This window comes from Limanda limanda, chromosome 14, assembly GCF_963576545.1.
Source record: "Limanda limanda chromosome 14, fLimLim1.1, whole genome shotgun sequence".
Classification (NCBI taxonomy): domain Eukaryota; kingdom Metazoa; phylum Chordata; class Actinopteri; order Pleuronectiformes; family Pleuronectidae; genus Limanda; species Limanda limanda.
Genome location: NC_083649.1, coordinates 26,044,595 through 26,062,991, shown reverse-complemented (window position 1 = coordinate 26,062,991; position 18,397 = coordinate 26,044,595). Strand labels below are relative to the sequence as shown.

The following is an 18,397-nucleotide window of genomic DNA, read 5'->3' as shown; positions in this document are numbered from 1 at the left end:
GAAGAAGAAACATTCAGTCAGTTCAATGCTATAAGCATGCTACTTTCTTGTCAGATAACATGCTCTTATAGAATTAACTGACGTGTGAATGGTAAATAATGGTAATAGTTTTCAGTAAAGAATCAACCACCAGTAGGAACCTATGTTAAGGTGTCGACCATCATGAGAAAAAAAATCATGTCTATTCCAAATACCGTCTGCTGCCAGATTCAGTTAAGATTCATGGCCAAACAGGGTGAGGGCAGTAGATCAGAGATAACACAGCGCCTTTTGTTGTCGAGGACTGCGTCAATTAGTGTAATAAAATCTTCTTTGAGAGATGCAGACCCCAGCTCAGATATGAGTAATGAGATTTCAGTCTGAGTACCAAAACAACCAGCCCTCAGTTTGTCTGATGTTTACAATATGTCTGTTGTATGGAGATCTGTTTTTTTGTGTGGTTTTTGTTGTATATTACACTTGGCGGTCTCTGTCTTGTGTTATTTAGATGATACAATCAGAGCTCAGCTCTTACTAAAATTAATTCCGTGGAAGCCCTTAGGCGAATAGGATTACAGTCTGTTAGACACTAGGGGGACATTTACTAGTCTTTGCAGTTCCTTTTTACTGCATCTGTATGTAAGATGTAATATGCAACAGGCAAATAAATCAGAGAGCAGATGAAATTTTGAACAATTAGCCATTTAACTTGACTGACCACTTTAGTAGATGCAGCTGTCTGAAATTGTTGGAGAAAAGCAGGTGAAACGCACGCAGAGGGAGAGAGACAATAGCCTGTACTGAAAGGGACAATGATACAATCTCCTAATAATTCACCCAATGAAAAGCTTTAGTGGCAGCAGCAAATTATATTGCAGCACATTTAAACACATAGTATAAAGTTAATTTACAGCAGTTTTTCCTCCAGCCCCACAACACAGGAAACAAGAGCAATAACCCTTCCTTTTGTTTTCCCTCCTGCTTACTTTCCCCTCCTCTAACAGCTCATAGTGTTGACCTTTCTTTGTTATCAATATTGTTCTCTTGATCAACCTGGGTTGCTATGGTATCTGCTGATGATAACTATCCTACACTGAAGTTAGTTGTGGACTTAAGTTACCTCATTGTTACCTTGCCTTGTGGACTGCTGCGGATCATCCCCTAACCAGACGGTCAGCAGTTCGATCCCAGTCTTCTCCCCTCCACTGTTTTTGGGCAAGATACTGGACCTCAAATTCTCACTGTTGGCTTTGATGTTCTCATAGTTAAAATGCTGATGTATAAATGTGTGTGTGAATGGCAATGACTTGTCCTGTAAAGTGCTTTGAGTGATCATCAAGACTAGAAAAGTGCTTTTAGAATACAGACCATTAATCACTTGTGCAGATTCTTACTGATGAAGAAAGGCCTAGACAGTTAAGACTGCAGTAGATGGTTATAAGACTTAATGAAAGAAATAGATCTAAACATGGAAATTTAATTATGCCCAACTACTCACTGACATATAAACTCTACACTTAGTAAGTAGCTTTGTAATAAAAAATTACACTGACTTTTTTCACAAGCCATAAAAAGAAACGCACTACAACTTGAGGGGAAATCCACAGGTCATCCAACGTCCTGTATCCTAATATCTACCAGCCTCCAACACCTTACTGTTTTTCTGAGGGATAAACTCCGCACGTGATATAATTAGCTTCATATTTTAGTTTTAGTCTGCACTGGCACTAAGTACACAGGGTGAAGGAGGGATGTCAGAAAGGGCGACTGAGCTGAGAGGTCTGTGTTTGTTGATTTGTGCATTGTTTTCTGACTAACCAACCATCCATCCAATCATGCCCCCTCTTGCCCACACACTCCATCTTTCATAACAGTGTGACACACACACACACACACTCAGGCTGCCCACTGATGCTCTCTCTCTGAGGGCATGCTGTTCACTCACTGCCTCAGTCAGCTCTGATGAGGTATTATTCTTTATCACTGACTGTTTTGTGGCTGTCGCCTCTGGTAGATGGAATGGGTAATGATAACGCCCACACATACTCAAGTATCACGTAACAGACCATGTGACGGTAGCACTGTGTGCTGTAGAAAAACTAGGTATCTCTCTGGAGCTAAACCCCTAGTGGTTGGTGACATCATCTCCAATTGAAGATTCAGATTAAACAGAGTGTATTTGTGTATTTCAGGTGCTGTGAGGCATACCGATTATTTCCCTTTCTTAATTCACAGATGATGTTGATGCTAAAGCAGCAGGATGTTTTAGCTGCATTTGTGTCCCTCTGACCCTGATTTTATCTGTCTGAGGAAGTGGGTGACATGGAAGTCAAGAAATGCACTTTGTGATCAAATTGAATAAGAATGCTTCCTGTAATTTGACCACCTCACATGCTTTTTGTTTGCTGTGCTCCTCAGCTGTGAGACTGGGTTTCGAAGGTTTAGATCCCTGTGCGGGCTAGTGGCTTGTCGCAGTCGAACTTTTACCCTCTTCCTATCTGTTTTTGTGTTTAGGAAGTTTTTGAAAGAAAGTAAAGAAATGCTGTGGTGTAAACAACTATAATTCCTGCTGTTTGCTTCCACCAACCAAAATGGTCACAATCTCGGCTTGTACTGCTGATGTTGAATAATGACCCGGAAAGTGTTTGTCGGTAATTATGATGTTTCAGTGAAGTTCACCTTTGACCTTTTGAATATAGGTTGACATTACTTCAACATTTTATCCTGATAGACATTTGTCTGAAAATGTCTGATAATTAACTAATTAATTCTTGAGAATTATGTACAAAAATGCATTAAAATGTTAGAGCAACCTTTCTTGTAAGGAAAGTGCTGCACATACAGTAGATGCACTGTATGAATGTGTGTGTGTGAATGGAACAGTCAGACAGAAAACCCCCACAGCAGAATGCCTGCAGCCACCTATTTTAGGAGCTTGCTGATATTGCATTGACCCCATTGTGTTCTTTCGAAAACTTTTTTAATGTTGACTGGAGAAGTCGTTTCTTTTTATTTGTGTATACTGTATTTATTTTAACCTCAAATATTATACATTTGAAATCAGAGATTAAATTGTCATTATCGGATATTCACTTTTTAGAGGGGTTGCTAAAATATTTATTTAGCTTCTTGTGTTTGTCCTCTCAAATTCAGCCACTCCTGCATTATCAGTCCAGGGGTTTGTAGTTCAAGCTTCCATTGCCTTCAATTCCTCCCGCTCTCTCACTCACTCGCTCACTCTCTCTCATTCTCATTCTCATTCTCTCTCTCTCTCTCTCTCTCTCTCTCTCTCTCTCTCTCGCTCTCTCTCTTTGTCTCCTGCTGTTCTTATCTGCCTCTCCTTCCCATCATGCCCTTATTCATCCCCCTCCGTTTCCTCATACCCTAAGTCCTCTCTCACTCAGCTCTCCTCTTTCTCTCCCTTGCACTCAATTTCATTATCATCCTGTATCTCCCTCTATCCCTCTCTATCTCTCATCCCCCTTACCCCTCCCATTTCTCTATCTCCCTCCCTCTTTCCCTCTCATTTATCATTCTCCCACTCCAGAAGCTCTGACACACACACAAACACATACACACAAACACACACACACCCCTCTGTAGCTTGTACAGCTACAGCAGCCAGCCAGTTGGTTCATTCATCATTCCTTTTGCCAGAGTGAGCAACTCGTACATCAGGCAGTACCGTGTCTTGTGTTTTGCGGATCTACCATTTCAGCAACAGAAGAAGAAAAAGAGGAAGTGTTTAAGTAAGCAGAGGTTAGTGTGGCAGCAGCATGACTCTTTACCTGAACAAGCAGCAGAGTTGCTTTGTGGACGTTGATGGAAGGGGGGACTGTGGAGAGGAGCCATCTTCCTTTAGCTGGCATCATCAGCACCCCAGCAATCGCCATCAGCATCACCCATGCCAGCAGTACCATAACGGATCCATACCTGGCGGTGCCACCCTTCCTCGAAAGGGAGGTCGCATGGCGGCCTGGCATTTAGACAGCATGTCCTCCAGGAGTCCAAGCCGCATGGCGGCAGTCAGAGCCAAGGGGGGGAGCTGCGACCTGTGGCCCTCTGAGTGTGGCTGTGTCCAAAGCTGGCAGGAGCCTTATCAGGTAAATCTATGCTATTATCAGAGGACATCAGCACCCATGACTGTGAGGACCAATGTTGGACAGAGCTGAAGTCTGCGAATGCTGGAAAAATTGTGATGTAGATTTTGTTGCTGTGCTGTTTGATGAAGGAAACAAATGATGTTATTATAGGTCATTTTGTTAGTTGCAGTACAGACCTATATCTTCAGAGGCTCTGTCTGTGCATCTGCCCAAAGTTGGTGGGGGGATCTGGAAGTTTCCTAACCTTCCTGATTGGGCTTGTTAAGGGGATATAGAAATGTTTTATGAAATTGATAACCCCCATAATGGCCTAATTTATTTCCTTCTTTAATAACTTAAAGAAAAGGCTTCAATAGTATGGAGTTGCCTGATGTCTTGTCATGTCCTGACAAGGCTGCTCTAGTGTTAATGACATTTTGGAACAGATTTCTCTGTAAAGAAAATTGTTTTGTTAGTTACATGTGCGTCTCGATTGAAGTAGTACATCGATGTTGCCTCATTTTATCAGCAGCCTTGGCAACCCTTCTCCTTAATTGGTGTCAAACACAAGAAACTACCCTGTAAACACCAGGACGGGGGAAAGCATCCTAAAATTAAAGCACAAGGTGAAAAGGTGGAACTGCTGCTCTATCAATACTTTGCAATCACATTACAATCACAAGTTAGTTTAGTTCGTATGTTTCATCTACACACCCAGTCGTTTCTGAGTATTGGGTGGATCTGGTAATTTGATAGCATTGATCAAATTGATTTCAAGGGGGACTGGGTGAACTGAGTCCGTCATGCATCAGTAATCAGAGCTTGTAATCTGCATCTGCTCACTAGAGCAGAATTGTGTTGAGACCGAGATGCTAGATTCTCAAATCCATAAAAAATATGGGTGTGGCAAGAAATACAGGCATTGTCCTGGTATGTTTTTCCTGTTGCCATTTAATGATTGTCTTTTTCTTGAAGTACATTATGAAATGAGCAAACTTGCCACATCATTAACTGATGGTTACATATCTGCTTGGCTTTGTTTCTTACTGATTGACAATATGCAACATGATTGACCTTGTCATGAAAACCCCACAATATCTTAGGGTTAGCAGCTGTTTCACAGTTTGATTATGTGAAAACATAATCTGAAAAGAAAGTGATGTGTTAAAGATGGTTGTGAATAAATGCAAAATTCAGCAGTTAGTGTTGTATAGAGGCACATACTGACTTCAGTATTTCAGATATATTAACATTCTTTATCAACTAATCAATTAATTCATTCTATAATACATGTTCTTGTTACTTAGCTGCTGACATACATATGATGACACAGATATGAGCTATGATATGTGTCCCATGCAAATTGATCAAGCTATATTTAGTTGTATTAACTAGCAATGATCCCTTGAATTTGCTGTAAAAATACCAACCAAATAAACATGTAATGTGTATTTTTGCACAACACAGATGTCTTCAAACCTATTTTCATGTATCATTGCCCTCAAAATGGATGCATACAAGTGATACAGGAACCAAAGCCGAGGTAATATATTGCCTTTTCCGATATTTTTTTATTTCTTTATTTTTATTATGGGAGAGCAGCTTGAAAGGTAGCCATGGTGACAAAGTGCTTCTTTACATGATTTTACTCTCACTTAAAGGCTCAATGAGCAGAAATTCCCTCATTAGTGACATTATATTCTACAATATATCATTGTATGGAGGTGTTTGACCCTTTTTTAATGTCTTTGTGTGTCTGTGAGACATTTGCTATAATATTGTTATTATCTGAGCTAGTGTTTCCAGATGGGATTAAACTAGATAGTTAACAGCAGCTGAGTGACTGATCAGTAGGTGTTCTCCTTCAGGAAATATACATGTTGTTTAAAAACTGTTGTACCACAAAGTAAATCATGAGTGTGGATTTAATTGCTGGGGTGTGTGGTGTTTGTGCAACTATAGCGCGAATGAAATTGCCTCAGGCAAGGCCAGTGGTGTGTAATGGGAGGCCATCCATCATGTAACAGATGGAAATGCAAGGCAGGGAAATTGCACAGGGGCAGCACACAGCTTTACCTGCTCTCTATGAAATACTGAAATCTGGACAATGAGAATAAGCAGGATCACAGGTCCCGTGTAACGACAAGAGGAGATTGAGGGAAAACACATTATAATACTAAAGCAAACATATTTCACACTGTATGCAGTAGTAACCATACTCTGTCAAATAACCTGTTCTCAATTCACTTGTTAAAGCCTCCCACAAATGCAACTGTTATTGTTCTTCATTATTATTTCCTCTTGCCACATTTGAATGGATAACTGATGATCCATTGTTTCTAATTCGGCCCTGAGGAATCCATCGATGTTATCTCTGCTAGCCAGAAATATGGACCAGTGACTTTTCACTTGGAATATAGTTTTAGTCATATTTTACATCTCCTCGCTTCTCGAGCTTAGCTTAGCTGTCACACTCCTAAATCTTTCCTCCCCTACTCTACACATACTCTACATCCCACGTTGTGTTGTTGACTATTTTTACACGAGACGCCAGTGAATTATTGATACACTTCCCTGTTTTCATGAGCCACTACACATAGAGGTGCTGCTGAATTATTGAGCAAAACTCAACCAGAGCACAAGACTGCTGAAGAAGGACAACCAACTCACTCTGTAACATCTAAAGTGTCCAATGTTGCGCTGTTGCTTTCAGCAACTTTTCATCGTACGAATAAGGCTTTACGCCTTCTTCATCAGCCAGTTGGCTTATGAATGTCCCTTGTCTTCTCTTCATTACAATATCAGAGTAAAAGAAGAAAATAAGAAAAGACAAAACACAAAGTTGTTGCTCCCTGCAAACAGACAAAACACGCTGGTGAATGTGAGTCAAGATGTAGAAGAGCATCTGGTCTGAAAGCATCAAAAAGCTGTCTCACTCTGCACTCAGCCTTTATGTTGACTATATATCACTGAACTTGTTCTCTTCTGTACATACAGAAATTTAAGTAATCATTTAATATTGTAATTGATTGCTACAATAATGTTATGAAAATTGTATATAATGATAATAGTAACCACAATTATAATAGCTCATCAATATTATTATAGTATCTTAAATCGTGTGAACATTTTTCAAAAAGGACAAATACACAATGAAATATTTTTTGAATTATTGTACAATATGCTCACGCACAAATTATTTAAATACAAACAAGTCTTAAGGAGATAATGACAGATTTGATATATATATATCTGTATTGGTTGTGAGAACTTGTGTTATTGTGTGTGGGTAGATAGAGTCTGCAAACACACAAAACGTAAGTTATTACCATAACTATGGATCTATGAGACCGACCGATGACCGTCACCACGGTCTTAACACGAATGATGTCCTCATCTCCCTATCCTCGAGACCAAATATCAACAATGTCACGTGAGTGACCTTAAGGGGGCTGGGCTCACCGCCCATAAAGCTCCCCGGTGAGCGCGGCCGCCTCCTCCTTGTCTGAACGCCTCAGCCCGTTCTGAGTGACAAAAGAGGGTGACGGTCATCGGTCGGTCTCATAGATCCATAGTTATGGTCATAACTTACGATCTATTGCGACCTCCCTCAGACCGTCACCACGGTCTTAACACGGATGACTAGTATCATCAGGGTCGCGAAGAACAGAGGACTCTACTGCCTCACATCCTTGCCCAGCAGCTGAGAGCAGCGCTGCGGAAGCCAATGGTGTGGGGGAAGCCACATTGACCCTGTAGAATCTAGAGAATGTGCAGGGAGCACTCCATGTTGCTGCTGCACATATTTCTGAAAGAGGGACCCCCTTTAAAGCAGCCCAGGAAGTGGCCATACTCCTGGTGGAATGAGCTACCAAGGAATCTGGGACTGGTATGTTCTGTCCAGAATAGGCCTCAGCGATAGTATTAACGATCCAATGGGACAAACACTGTTTAGACACAGGGTGGCCGACTTTTTTACCCCCAAAACAGACAAATAACTGAGAGTATGAGCCCCTCAGAGACTTTGTGCGTGCAATATAAGCCTTCAGTGCCCTTACTGGGCACAACATAGGCAGGCCGGCTTCCTCCTGTAGTAGAGCCGGATCAGGTTGAAAAGTGCTGATCTCGATCATCTGATTTACCGTCTGATGGTTTATGACCTTAGGCAAAAACGAGGGGTTTGGCCAGAGAGACACACCTGAGTCACCTGCCCTCCATCTTAGACAATCGTCACTTATAGACAGAGCATGCAATTCACTCACCCTTTTGGCAGAGCATATAGCCAGGAGGAAAGCTGTTTTGTAAGATAGAGACTTAAGGCTGGATTGCCCGATTGGTTCAAAGGGAGACTGCATCAGGGACCGTAATACCAAGGGGAGTTGCCACGATGGAGCCCTGGGAGCCCTGCTTGGTCGCAGGCGGTGTGCTCCTTTAATGAACTGAGACACTAGAGGATGTCTACCAACTGTAACATCTCCCACTGTCTCATGGAAGAAAGAGATTGCGGCAGTGTATACCTTAATGGTGCTAGGTGCCCTGTTAGAGTCCAAAAGTGACTGAAGGAAACGGAGAATCAGCTCAATAGGACAAGTGGCTGGATTTTCCTGTCTGTTGCGACACCATGTAGAAAACACACTCCATTTATGGCCATAGTTAGCCCGAGTGGAGGGAGCCCGGGCATTGTCTATGGTCCTCAGGACAGCCTCATCTAACCTTTGAGAGAGGTACTGAGAAGGGGCCAAGCCCAAAGCTGCAGGATGTCTGATCTGGGTGCCATATCTGAGCTTCTGCCTGCGAGAGGAGGTCTGCCCTGACTGGCAGGGCCCATGGTTGACCGTGAACCAGGCGAAGGAGCGTTGGGAACCAATGCCTCCCTGGCCACCTGGGAGCTATTAACAGCACCTCGTAGTGGCCCGAGGCAACCCGGTTGAGTACCTGGGGAATCAGAGGGAATGGAGGAAAAGCGTACAACAACCCTTCCGGCCATTCTTGAGATAGTGCATCTAGGCCTAGGGGACCTCCCTGGTTTTTCAGAGAGAACCACATCCTGCAGTGGGTTGTCTCTGCTGATGCGAATAGATCGGCCTGAGCCGTGCCAAACCGACTCCATAGGAGGGATACAACCTCTGGATGAAGCCTCCATTCTCCTGGGAGAGGACCAGTCCTGGACAGGAGGTCTGCTGCTCGATTTACAATTCCTGGGATAAAGATTGCTTTGAGTGAAGCCAGATGCTGAAAAGCCCAAAACAGAAGTTTCTGTGCCACCTGGAGGCAACGCAGGGACCTTGTGCCTCCCTGGTGATTTATATGATACACAGTTGAAGTGCTGTCTGTTCTTATCAAGACATGCCTGCCAAGGATGGAGGAAAGGAGAGCCTTCAGAGCAAGGTGAACCGCTCTCAACTCCAGAACATTGATGTGTTCGCCACCCCAAGGGGGTATCCACGGGCCACGCACCATTCTGCCTTCCCAGACTGCTCCCCAACCTGTGAGGGAAGCATCTGTCGTCACCACTGTCCTCCTCGATGGAATGTTCCCAAGGGGGACTCCTTGGAACAAGAGCACCCGGTCTGCCCATGGGCGTAAGGCTTGGAGACATGTGCGTGTCACACGAAGTTTCACGTGTCTGTCCAGCTTCGGGTCGAGCTTGAAGGCATTCAGCCACCTCTGAATTGGCCTGGCCCTGAGGAGGCCCAGAGGAACAACAGCTGCTGCGGCTGAAATCATCCCCAGCATCCTCTGAAAGTTGATAAATTGTAGCTGCCTGCCGAGACGGAATCGTTCCCGGAAGGCTAGAATCTTCCTCACCCTCTGAGATGTGAGGGATGCAGACATTGTAAGGGAATTCAAGCAAAGTCCCAGAAAAATCACCTGCTGCCTTGGCTCGAGGTGGCTTTTCGTCACATTTACCTTGAAACCCAAGGACCGTACATGCGACAACACCCTCTGGGTATCCTCTACAACTTGGCCAAGAGATGGAGCACAAATCAGCCAGTCGTCCAGGTAGGGAAGGATTTTTACTCCTGACAACTGGAGAGGAGACAAGGCCGCCCCAACCACTCTGGTGAACACCCTTGGTGAGAGGGAAAGGCCAAATGGCAGGACCTTGAACTGATAGGCTTGCCCCTGGAATGCAAACCGAAGAAAAGGTCTGTGGTTTGGACAGATGGGCACATGGAAGTACGCGTCTTCCAGGTCTATCGAGGTGAACCACTCTCCTCTTTCGATAGATTCTAAGATCTGACCCGTGGTCAGCATCTTGAAAGGAAGTACCTTTATGAAGGCGTTTAATCTCCTTAGGTCCAAGATGGGACGTATTCCGCCATCTTTTTTCGGCACGAGGAAATACGTGGAGTAGAAGCCAGTGAGCTGTTCGTCTGGATCTACTTTCATAATTGCATCCTTCTGCAGAAGGGTTAATATTTCCTGTGTCAGGATTTGAGCCTGGACTGGGTCCGTGACAATCGTCATGCGGATCCTGGAGTAATGGGGGGGGCCGCCGCCGAAACTGAATTCTGTAACCCCTTTGATACTGTAGCAAGCACCCATGGGTCTGACACAGTTTCTTCCCAGCTGTCCAGGCATAGCTGAGAATGAAATTCGGCGGGTGTCCCCCCACCCCTAGGCTGTACCGCCCCGAGGTCCTGAACCTCTGGGGGGGCGCCTCCTCTGGGGAGCATCTCTAGTCGAAAAACGGGGATAGAACCCACGTCGACTTTGTGAAGGCTGTTTGGAGTCACCAGAGGCTGTGAATCCTGTAGCCTGTCGCCTGTCATTCACCCATGGCTCCTTACGGGCCCAGGATGATGATTGGTGGGGAGGCTGGGAGCCCCTAAGTTTATACCTGGTAGTCGCAGCCCCTCTGAACGTGCGCTGTACTGACTCTCTGGTACGCCAAGACTGTTCAGCCTTATCTAACACACCCTGGGAGTCAGGATGAAAAACATGTGCTGGCACGACTGGCATATTGGTCAGTTCTTTCCTGATATTCTCGGGAAGAGTTGTCTGTGCCAACCAGATCTGCCTCCGAGATATCATGGCAGATGACATAGCTGCACCAATGTCCCTTGTTAGCTGGGAATGAGTGACAAGGGCAGAGTCTATCAGGCTCAAGGTGTCCTGGTCCTCTGGGTTGGCTGTTCTCCTAAGAGCTGCCAATAAAATGGCGAGTGCATTGCCCGAGCGGGCTGCTCGTGTGGCTGCATTATAAGTCCGAGACACCAGTCGGTCTGACTTATCACACTCTTTCAGGGGACAGCGTGGATTGGTGGTTACCCGCTCTGGACCCAGAGATGTTAAGGCTGCCATCTCCCGCTCAACTGGAGGCATATCCATACCTGTTTCAGGAGCATACTGATTCTTAGTCAGTCTCCGGCAACCTGCATTGAACGGAGGTGCCCCACTTGGGATGTTCCATGCTTTCCTGAGCATGTGCAAATAGTCACCAGCCACAGGTACAGTAACTGATTGCTGGGTCTGAGTGATGCCGGCCCAAATCCCATCCACTGGAGCAGGAGCCTCAGTTGGAACATTGAGCCCCACAATTTTTGCCGCACTTGAAACCTTTGAGATGACGTCCATGGGTGAAGGCTCACTGTCACCCATGTTGCTGAGGTTGGACGCCCCCTCACATTGTGTGGATTTAGGCTGTTTTAGCCCAGCAGCACCCTCAGACTGCCCATCACTTTCAAAAAGGGAATTTTGAGCATAGAGAGAGAGAATGTCAGGGTGAACCACATTCTCCTCCTGATAGGAGGGTAACCTGTCCGGGGAGGAGTGCCCATGCCTCGATGCCCTAGCTGTTGTGGCCGGGTACTGGGCCTCAACTCTACCCAACCTCTCTGACAGACCACGTATGGCCGTTAGGATTTGCAGCTGAGTGTCATCATGCTGACCAGCTGGGTTCTGTGAAGGTTTTGGAGCCTGTGTCTTTCTTGAGTCCCGCCTGCGAACAGGGGTGTGCTCATGCCCACGTTTTCGGGGGGCTTTCCTTGAGGTGTGTCCCCTTTCATTTAGTTTGGCTGGTAGAGGCTGCACGGCCCCAGCACGAACAGACTGCTCCACCCATCTGGCTCTTTTAACACGCTCCTCCACAGGCAGTTCCACTGCTGCCACACAGGGGTTCTCAATATCATCCATTAAATGTGCCATGCCCAAACAAGTCAGGCATTCACGGTGGCCATCTCGGGGATCCATGATACCCCGGCAATAACTGCACAGATGTGAGGACATTTCTGTGTTACTTTTGTGATTTAAGAATAAATATATAAACAATAGCGCCCAGCAGCTACGGATAGCTGATAAAGGGGATCTTATAAACAGGCTAATCACAGCTGGCCAATATCACATAAAACGAAGGAAGGGGTGAAATAACTAATTCACCTGAAAATGCCCACTGTATGCCTGCAATGGCAGAAAACAAGGGGGGTGGGGGGGTGGAGAGAGAACAAAATCCCAGCCACTGCGAACAGGGCTTTAAGGGAAACAAAATAGCACCTACAAAGGGTGATAACTAATAACCAACTGTATTTTATACAGGGAACACAGGTAAACATCCCACCTGCTGCGCACAGAGGTGAAAAGGGGAAACTACCTGGCCTCAAACACGGTTTATTTATTCATTTTTGAAAGGCAAATAAACGTGAAAAGGTTGGCTTTAAACTCACCTCCACTCACTGTGCGCGAACGCACGAGGGGGAGTTGGAGAAACCCCACTCACTGCGGACAGCGAGTTACGGGGTGAGGAGGGGGGGGGGCACCCCCCGATCTAAATCAGTTTTTAGGGATAGATTATTTATTGATTAAGCTTCCCAACTTTTCTACTCACTCCTGTAAGAGAGAAAACTCTGTATGGACACAAACAGCACGAGATAAACAACACTTACCCAAAGCTGTGAACAAGAGTAGTTAGTACCAGGTGCAGCTAATTAAGCTGCCTGAAACAAAGAGCAGAGCTTAACACATGCAGTGTAACCCTCTGCCTCACTATCAGAGAAGGGGAAAACCACAAACAATCCTCAGGGACACAAGGCGCCTGCACAAAAGTGTCGGATTGATAAACGTGGTGTCCCAAAATATATCACTTACCTGTCGGTCTCGGATGAGGCGAGTGAAGAAAAGAGGAGGCGGCCGTGCTCACCGGGGAGCTTTATGGGCGGTGAGCCCAGCCCCCTTAAGGTCACTCACGTGACATTGTTGATATTTGGTCTCGAGGATAGGGAGATGAGGACATCATTCGTGTTAAGACCGTGGTGACGGTCTGAGGGAGGTCGAAATAGATCAAACAGTAGCTCAACAATATGTACAGTCACGAAACTGCTTTTATTTGTTAATTGAAATGTTAAACTGTGATTCTTACAGAAATTCTACAATGGTCTACCATGACAACGTTAACAATTCTTGCCTAATCACTGGTATAGTCAATAGTTGTGTGAAAGACTGTTAACCTCTCATGCACAGTATTGTAATGTTGCTGGAACACTGGCTTAATGTGCTGCTGGGAGCAGTTGATCACGTGGTGATGTTAGGACGCATGAACAAGAAGAGACATGGGCCTAAGTGCAGTTATGCATACCATTTATGTGCTCAGTTGAGTAGCCACTACCTCTTGGGGGTCTGTGTGTGCACACACAAGGTTTATTGTGGTAGGCAGCAGTATCCAAGTTATATATTTATATATGAATTACTGTACTCTTTTCATCTTGCCACTATGCGGTAGTATATTGTAAGCCTATCTGTTATCACTGCGGAACAGCCCACAATGTTGGCATGCCATACCACACTGTTGACCTGCTGCTGAGGAGCTGACATCACATGGTCCCCAGAGAGCATCGTGCGATGGAAATACGATTAATGACAGACCCTCCTGACCTACAATAACATTATTTTGAGCTGCCTACTCCCCTGCATAATAAAAGTAAATTTGCTGTACAACAGTCTGTTTGTTTCTCTCTCTTCGTCTGTCTATTTGCAATGACTTTAAGTGAAGTGACGTGAGAAGCATTACAGATCAGTGATTATATGTGATTTTCGGAATCACACACAATTCAGACTCACTTATTTGAATAAGCCACATTAATAAATATAATTCATAACCAAATAGAAATAGAGCATATTGTTAACAGATGCATCACCAGATCTATGACAATTCAGCAAAAAGAGAACACACAGGGTTAGATTTAAACACACATACACATTCACTCTGTGTTCGTTCATGTCCAATGAAAAGTTTGTAATATAACCTGGAATCTGATTGAGATCCACTTTGTATTCTCTCGATTGCAAAAAATACGAATTAATTATTTTGGGCTCACTTGGATAGAATCATAAAAAGAATAAAATATTAATGACATTACTTATGTGAACTCCACTATTCATTTGACTTGAAAATGAGGATAATTTATGTTAGTTATTCTGAAATGATTGGCTGATTCTTGCTGGAAACACTGGTAAAGTTCCTCAATCTGAGTACTCATTGACATTTTTTCAGTTTGACTTGTTTTGATAACTTGGCCTGTGAATTCCTTGTGGTGGATTGGTTGTTACCTCGGCAAAGGAGTTTTTTGTCTTCATCTTTAATTGTTTGTTAGTACTTAAAAAGTACTCTGTTCTCAAGTACTCTGTTCTCAACTGATATCCATTAAATTTGTGGCTCTGGGGAATGGCCTAAGAAAGAACCTAATACAGAAGATTCAGAAAACAAACAGATTCAAGATTTTCGGGATCTGGTGCTGGTGAGTGGATGACTTACATTCAGTGTATTGATTTGCAAACCACATACAGTATATTTGCAAATTTCCTTTCGCACTCTAACTGCTGCACAAACTGAAAGGCACAACTCACAGCCCATCTTCCTCTTCAAGAAACCTCCCTCACAGATAATTTATCTCCATAACTTATTGTTTCTTACTGTATAAACTGTCTTACTGTATATATTGTTGTTTTGTTTTTATGTACAGTGCACTAACCACACCATGGCAATTTCCAATATATGCAAATATACGTGGCAATAAAAAGAATTCTGATTCTGATTCTGATTTATAAACTGGCAACACCTGCGATTGATATAATAATTTGGAAGTATATATTGTCTCAACTCGCTATTCGGAACCAGAACTACAGTATGTGAATGCAAAAATACTCCAGAGCCTCACAGGTTGACTTCAGCTCCATGGCCTGATGGTAGAACACAGTATGCTACATTATCGTCAGCGTTTGTTTGTTTGCTGTTAGTTAGCAGCACAAAAAGTACAGAATGGATTACAATGAAACTTGGATGCAGAATAGTTCAGGGGAGAACCTAATCAATTCTGGTGTGGATCAGGATTGCACAAAGGGTATCTTTTCACATTTTGATAGTGCATTTGTGCAAGTTGGTGCAACTTGTTTAGTTTAAGGGGACTGTTGGGCCCTGGTGGAGGTTGAAGCACATCTGATTTTGTTGTTGTTTTGTTTTTTGTTGCTCTTATTCTGGTTTGTCTACATCTTTTATGGTAGATGCTCATTACTGAGGTGTATCGGCAATTTGATCAGTGCTTTTTCTTAAGTTAAATTATTATTCTGTCTTCAGAAGTTGTATTAGTGTGCTTAGGCAACTGGACTTGCTTATGTTGAAGACGTTACACCTCTAATCCAATGTTTGACACTATTGCAAAATTGTTGTGCTGTTCTGTGTTGATCAAAGAAAAGTAAAAATTATTCCGTATTTTCTATTAAAGATATGATTAAAAGCTCAAAGAAGTAAATTAAATCAAATATTGCCATGGAATTCATGCCCATGATACAGTTTTTCTCAGTTGTTAACACACAAAAAGCGAAAATTCATGTACCAATAGCTTGACCCAATTTGGCACTACTTCACACTCCCTTACCGCATTAGACTCTGACTTTCCTTCTTTACACTCTGATGTAAATTACACATCACCTTGTTGTCAAAACACTACACACAATGTTCAGTTGTTGCACACACTTCTCAAGTAAAATATCAAAGCATCAACCTACAACACACAAATACTCAAATCTCTAAACATTCATGTCTGTTGAACGATTTGCAATCAGGACTGCGGCATAAAAGTGCCTTGAGCCTTTGTTTGTTTTGATGAACAATGGAATAGAATAGATCCAATATTGTTCCTTTTCTACAGTGTCTCACTGTAGCCCACTGTGTTGAACTTGCATTCTCATGCTGTCTGTGTCAGTACTGTACTGTTCTCTGTGTGTACCGAAATAAACCTTTTTTGCTGCATATTTGTGTGCTGTTTTATGTTTGACTATGAAAAAAGTAGGCCTACACTGAGACAGTTTACAAAAGGAGAAATGGCTAATTCTCCAGTCATTGTCATTCATATGGTGTGTTCCATTTCGATGATTGTGTTTTTAATTTTGCACTTCAGTGTGCTGTAAATGCTTTGAAGTGTGCAAGCAAATGCTTAGTTGTGTGTACTCAATAAATGGTACGTGTGTGTCATTTGAAAATATGGCTGTGTGTACCAAATAAAAACACGAGTTCCATTTTGATGGCAAAGAGTCATCTTGCAAAGGGAGTGTCAGGTTTAGCATTTTGTGTGTGAGGTTTTGAGTTTTCTGTGTGCATTTTTGAGAAAGCCGTTATTGTTTTTAAAAACGTGTGTTAACAATTGTGAAAAACTGTAAATGCACACCAGGACAAGAAAGTAGAACCATCTCTAAAGACTGTTTCCAGGAGCACAGTGGTCTCAGTAATTGTGAAATGGTAACACGTGGGCAGATACTCATAAACCTTGCGGATAACGGAAACGATACAATTGATCGATGGTCCTGCGGATAATTGAAATTAAGACAAAGGTGCTCAGTCTGAGCAGCAGTAGTAGAGGCATGACTGATATCACAACTGTGTATAAACATGTCTAATTTATTAAACAAGGGTCTCACAATTTATAGAAGATTGCTAATTTATTAACTGCGTGTGAGTAATTAAACAACCAGCCAATCCTACAGTGCATGTTGCTCTGCACCTAGTGGGTAAAGCCGTATGAACGCTGTGATGGAGACACTAGTGGACAGGCTAAGTCTCTGGCCAATGACACTTAGCCTGGTGTCACATCAAGCATCATGTCAGTCAGATGCACAGCAAGTACACAGTCTTTGAGGCACTCTGAGATGTCACAATAGTAGAGACTGATTGTGTGTGTGTGTGTGTGTGAGAGAGAGAGAGAGAGAGAGAGAGAGAGAGAGAGAGAGAGAGAGAGAGAGAGAGAGAGAGAGAGAGAGAGAGAGAGAGAGAGAGAGAGAGAGAGAGAGAGAGAGAGAGAGAGAGAGAGAGAGAGAGAGAGAGAGAGAGAGAGAGAGAGAGAGAGAGAGAGAGAGAGAGAGGCTCATGGCCACGTATGAGCCTCTTCTACACGCTCTTATGCACACACACACACATGAACACGATACTGCATGACATGCATTGCATTCTTTTTTATTTATTCTATTATTCTAATTGTGCAAAGAAGAATGATTGTGCCTTTCTTTTGTTATTGCCCTTGAATGTTTGAGATTTATTCATCTTCTATGGACAACTTTCACAAAAATCTCTACCTGGATCTTGAGTATAGTTTTTAAAATGAGTTTCATACATTGGGCTCATTGTTTACATTCTGTTAACTGAACAGTTAATCTAATATCCATTCATACTGTGGCCAAGAGTCCCTCTCTTGAGATTCCTGCCTTTAACTATCTGCTCATTTTCTACAGGCGAGCAGGAGACGGCATTTTGTGCGTGTGCTGTGCGACATTGGTTTTATTTCATACTGCACAATTTATGACATTAATATTATTACCTGACTGGAGGTCAAACCTTCAATACAGTGCAGTGCACCACAGTTGAGCCATGACAGGTGCAGAGGAAAGACACCTTGAACCTAAGGTTTTACACAAGCTGCAGCCCTGTGGGAATCTGTAATTGCAATTACCATGCTTGTGCAGTTTCTTTGCTATTAGTAAGGTTACAGATTTACACATCTTTACAATATAAACTAACCACATCCATTCATTTACTACCCATGTTTTCATCTGCCTCTCTTGTTTAACCCATTCAGCGATACTCACTCTATCAGAGTACTATGCATGAGAAAGGAGTATTCATGGTGCCATCCAGCAAATGCGAGTGTGTTAAATTGTTGATGATACAGCGATCCACAAGCTTGTACCCTGAAAGTAGGACAGTGGTGGGTCTCACTCTTTCCTCCTCCTTCTCTCTGTCTCTCTTACAGGCCAGCCCTGCCCCAATAATCGTCAACACAGACACTTTGGAGTCAGTTCCTTACGTGAGTTTGAATCATTGTGCCTTTTTATGTGCCAATTAGTTTTTTTTG

At 43.3% G+C, this 18,397-nt stretch overlaps 1 protein-coding gene across 2 annotated transcripts in view; it reads left to right on the top strand.

The window, feature by feature from the left end:
• dlg2 (discs, large homolog 2 (Drosophila)) overlaps positions 1-18,397 on the top strand; it is a 178,888-nt gene that overhangs the window by 115,898 nt on the left and 44,593 nt on the right. For both annotated transcript variants that reach the window (XM_061086350.1, XM_061086351.1), the window contains one exon: positions 18,296-18,349. In XM_061086350.1, coding sequence (XP_060942333.1) covers positions 18,296-18,349 — 54 coding nt within the window. The remainder of the gene's footprint in view (positions 1-18,295; positions 18,350-18,397) is intronic.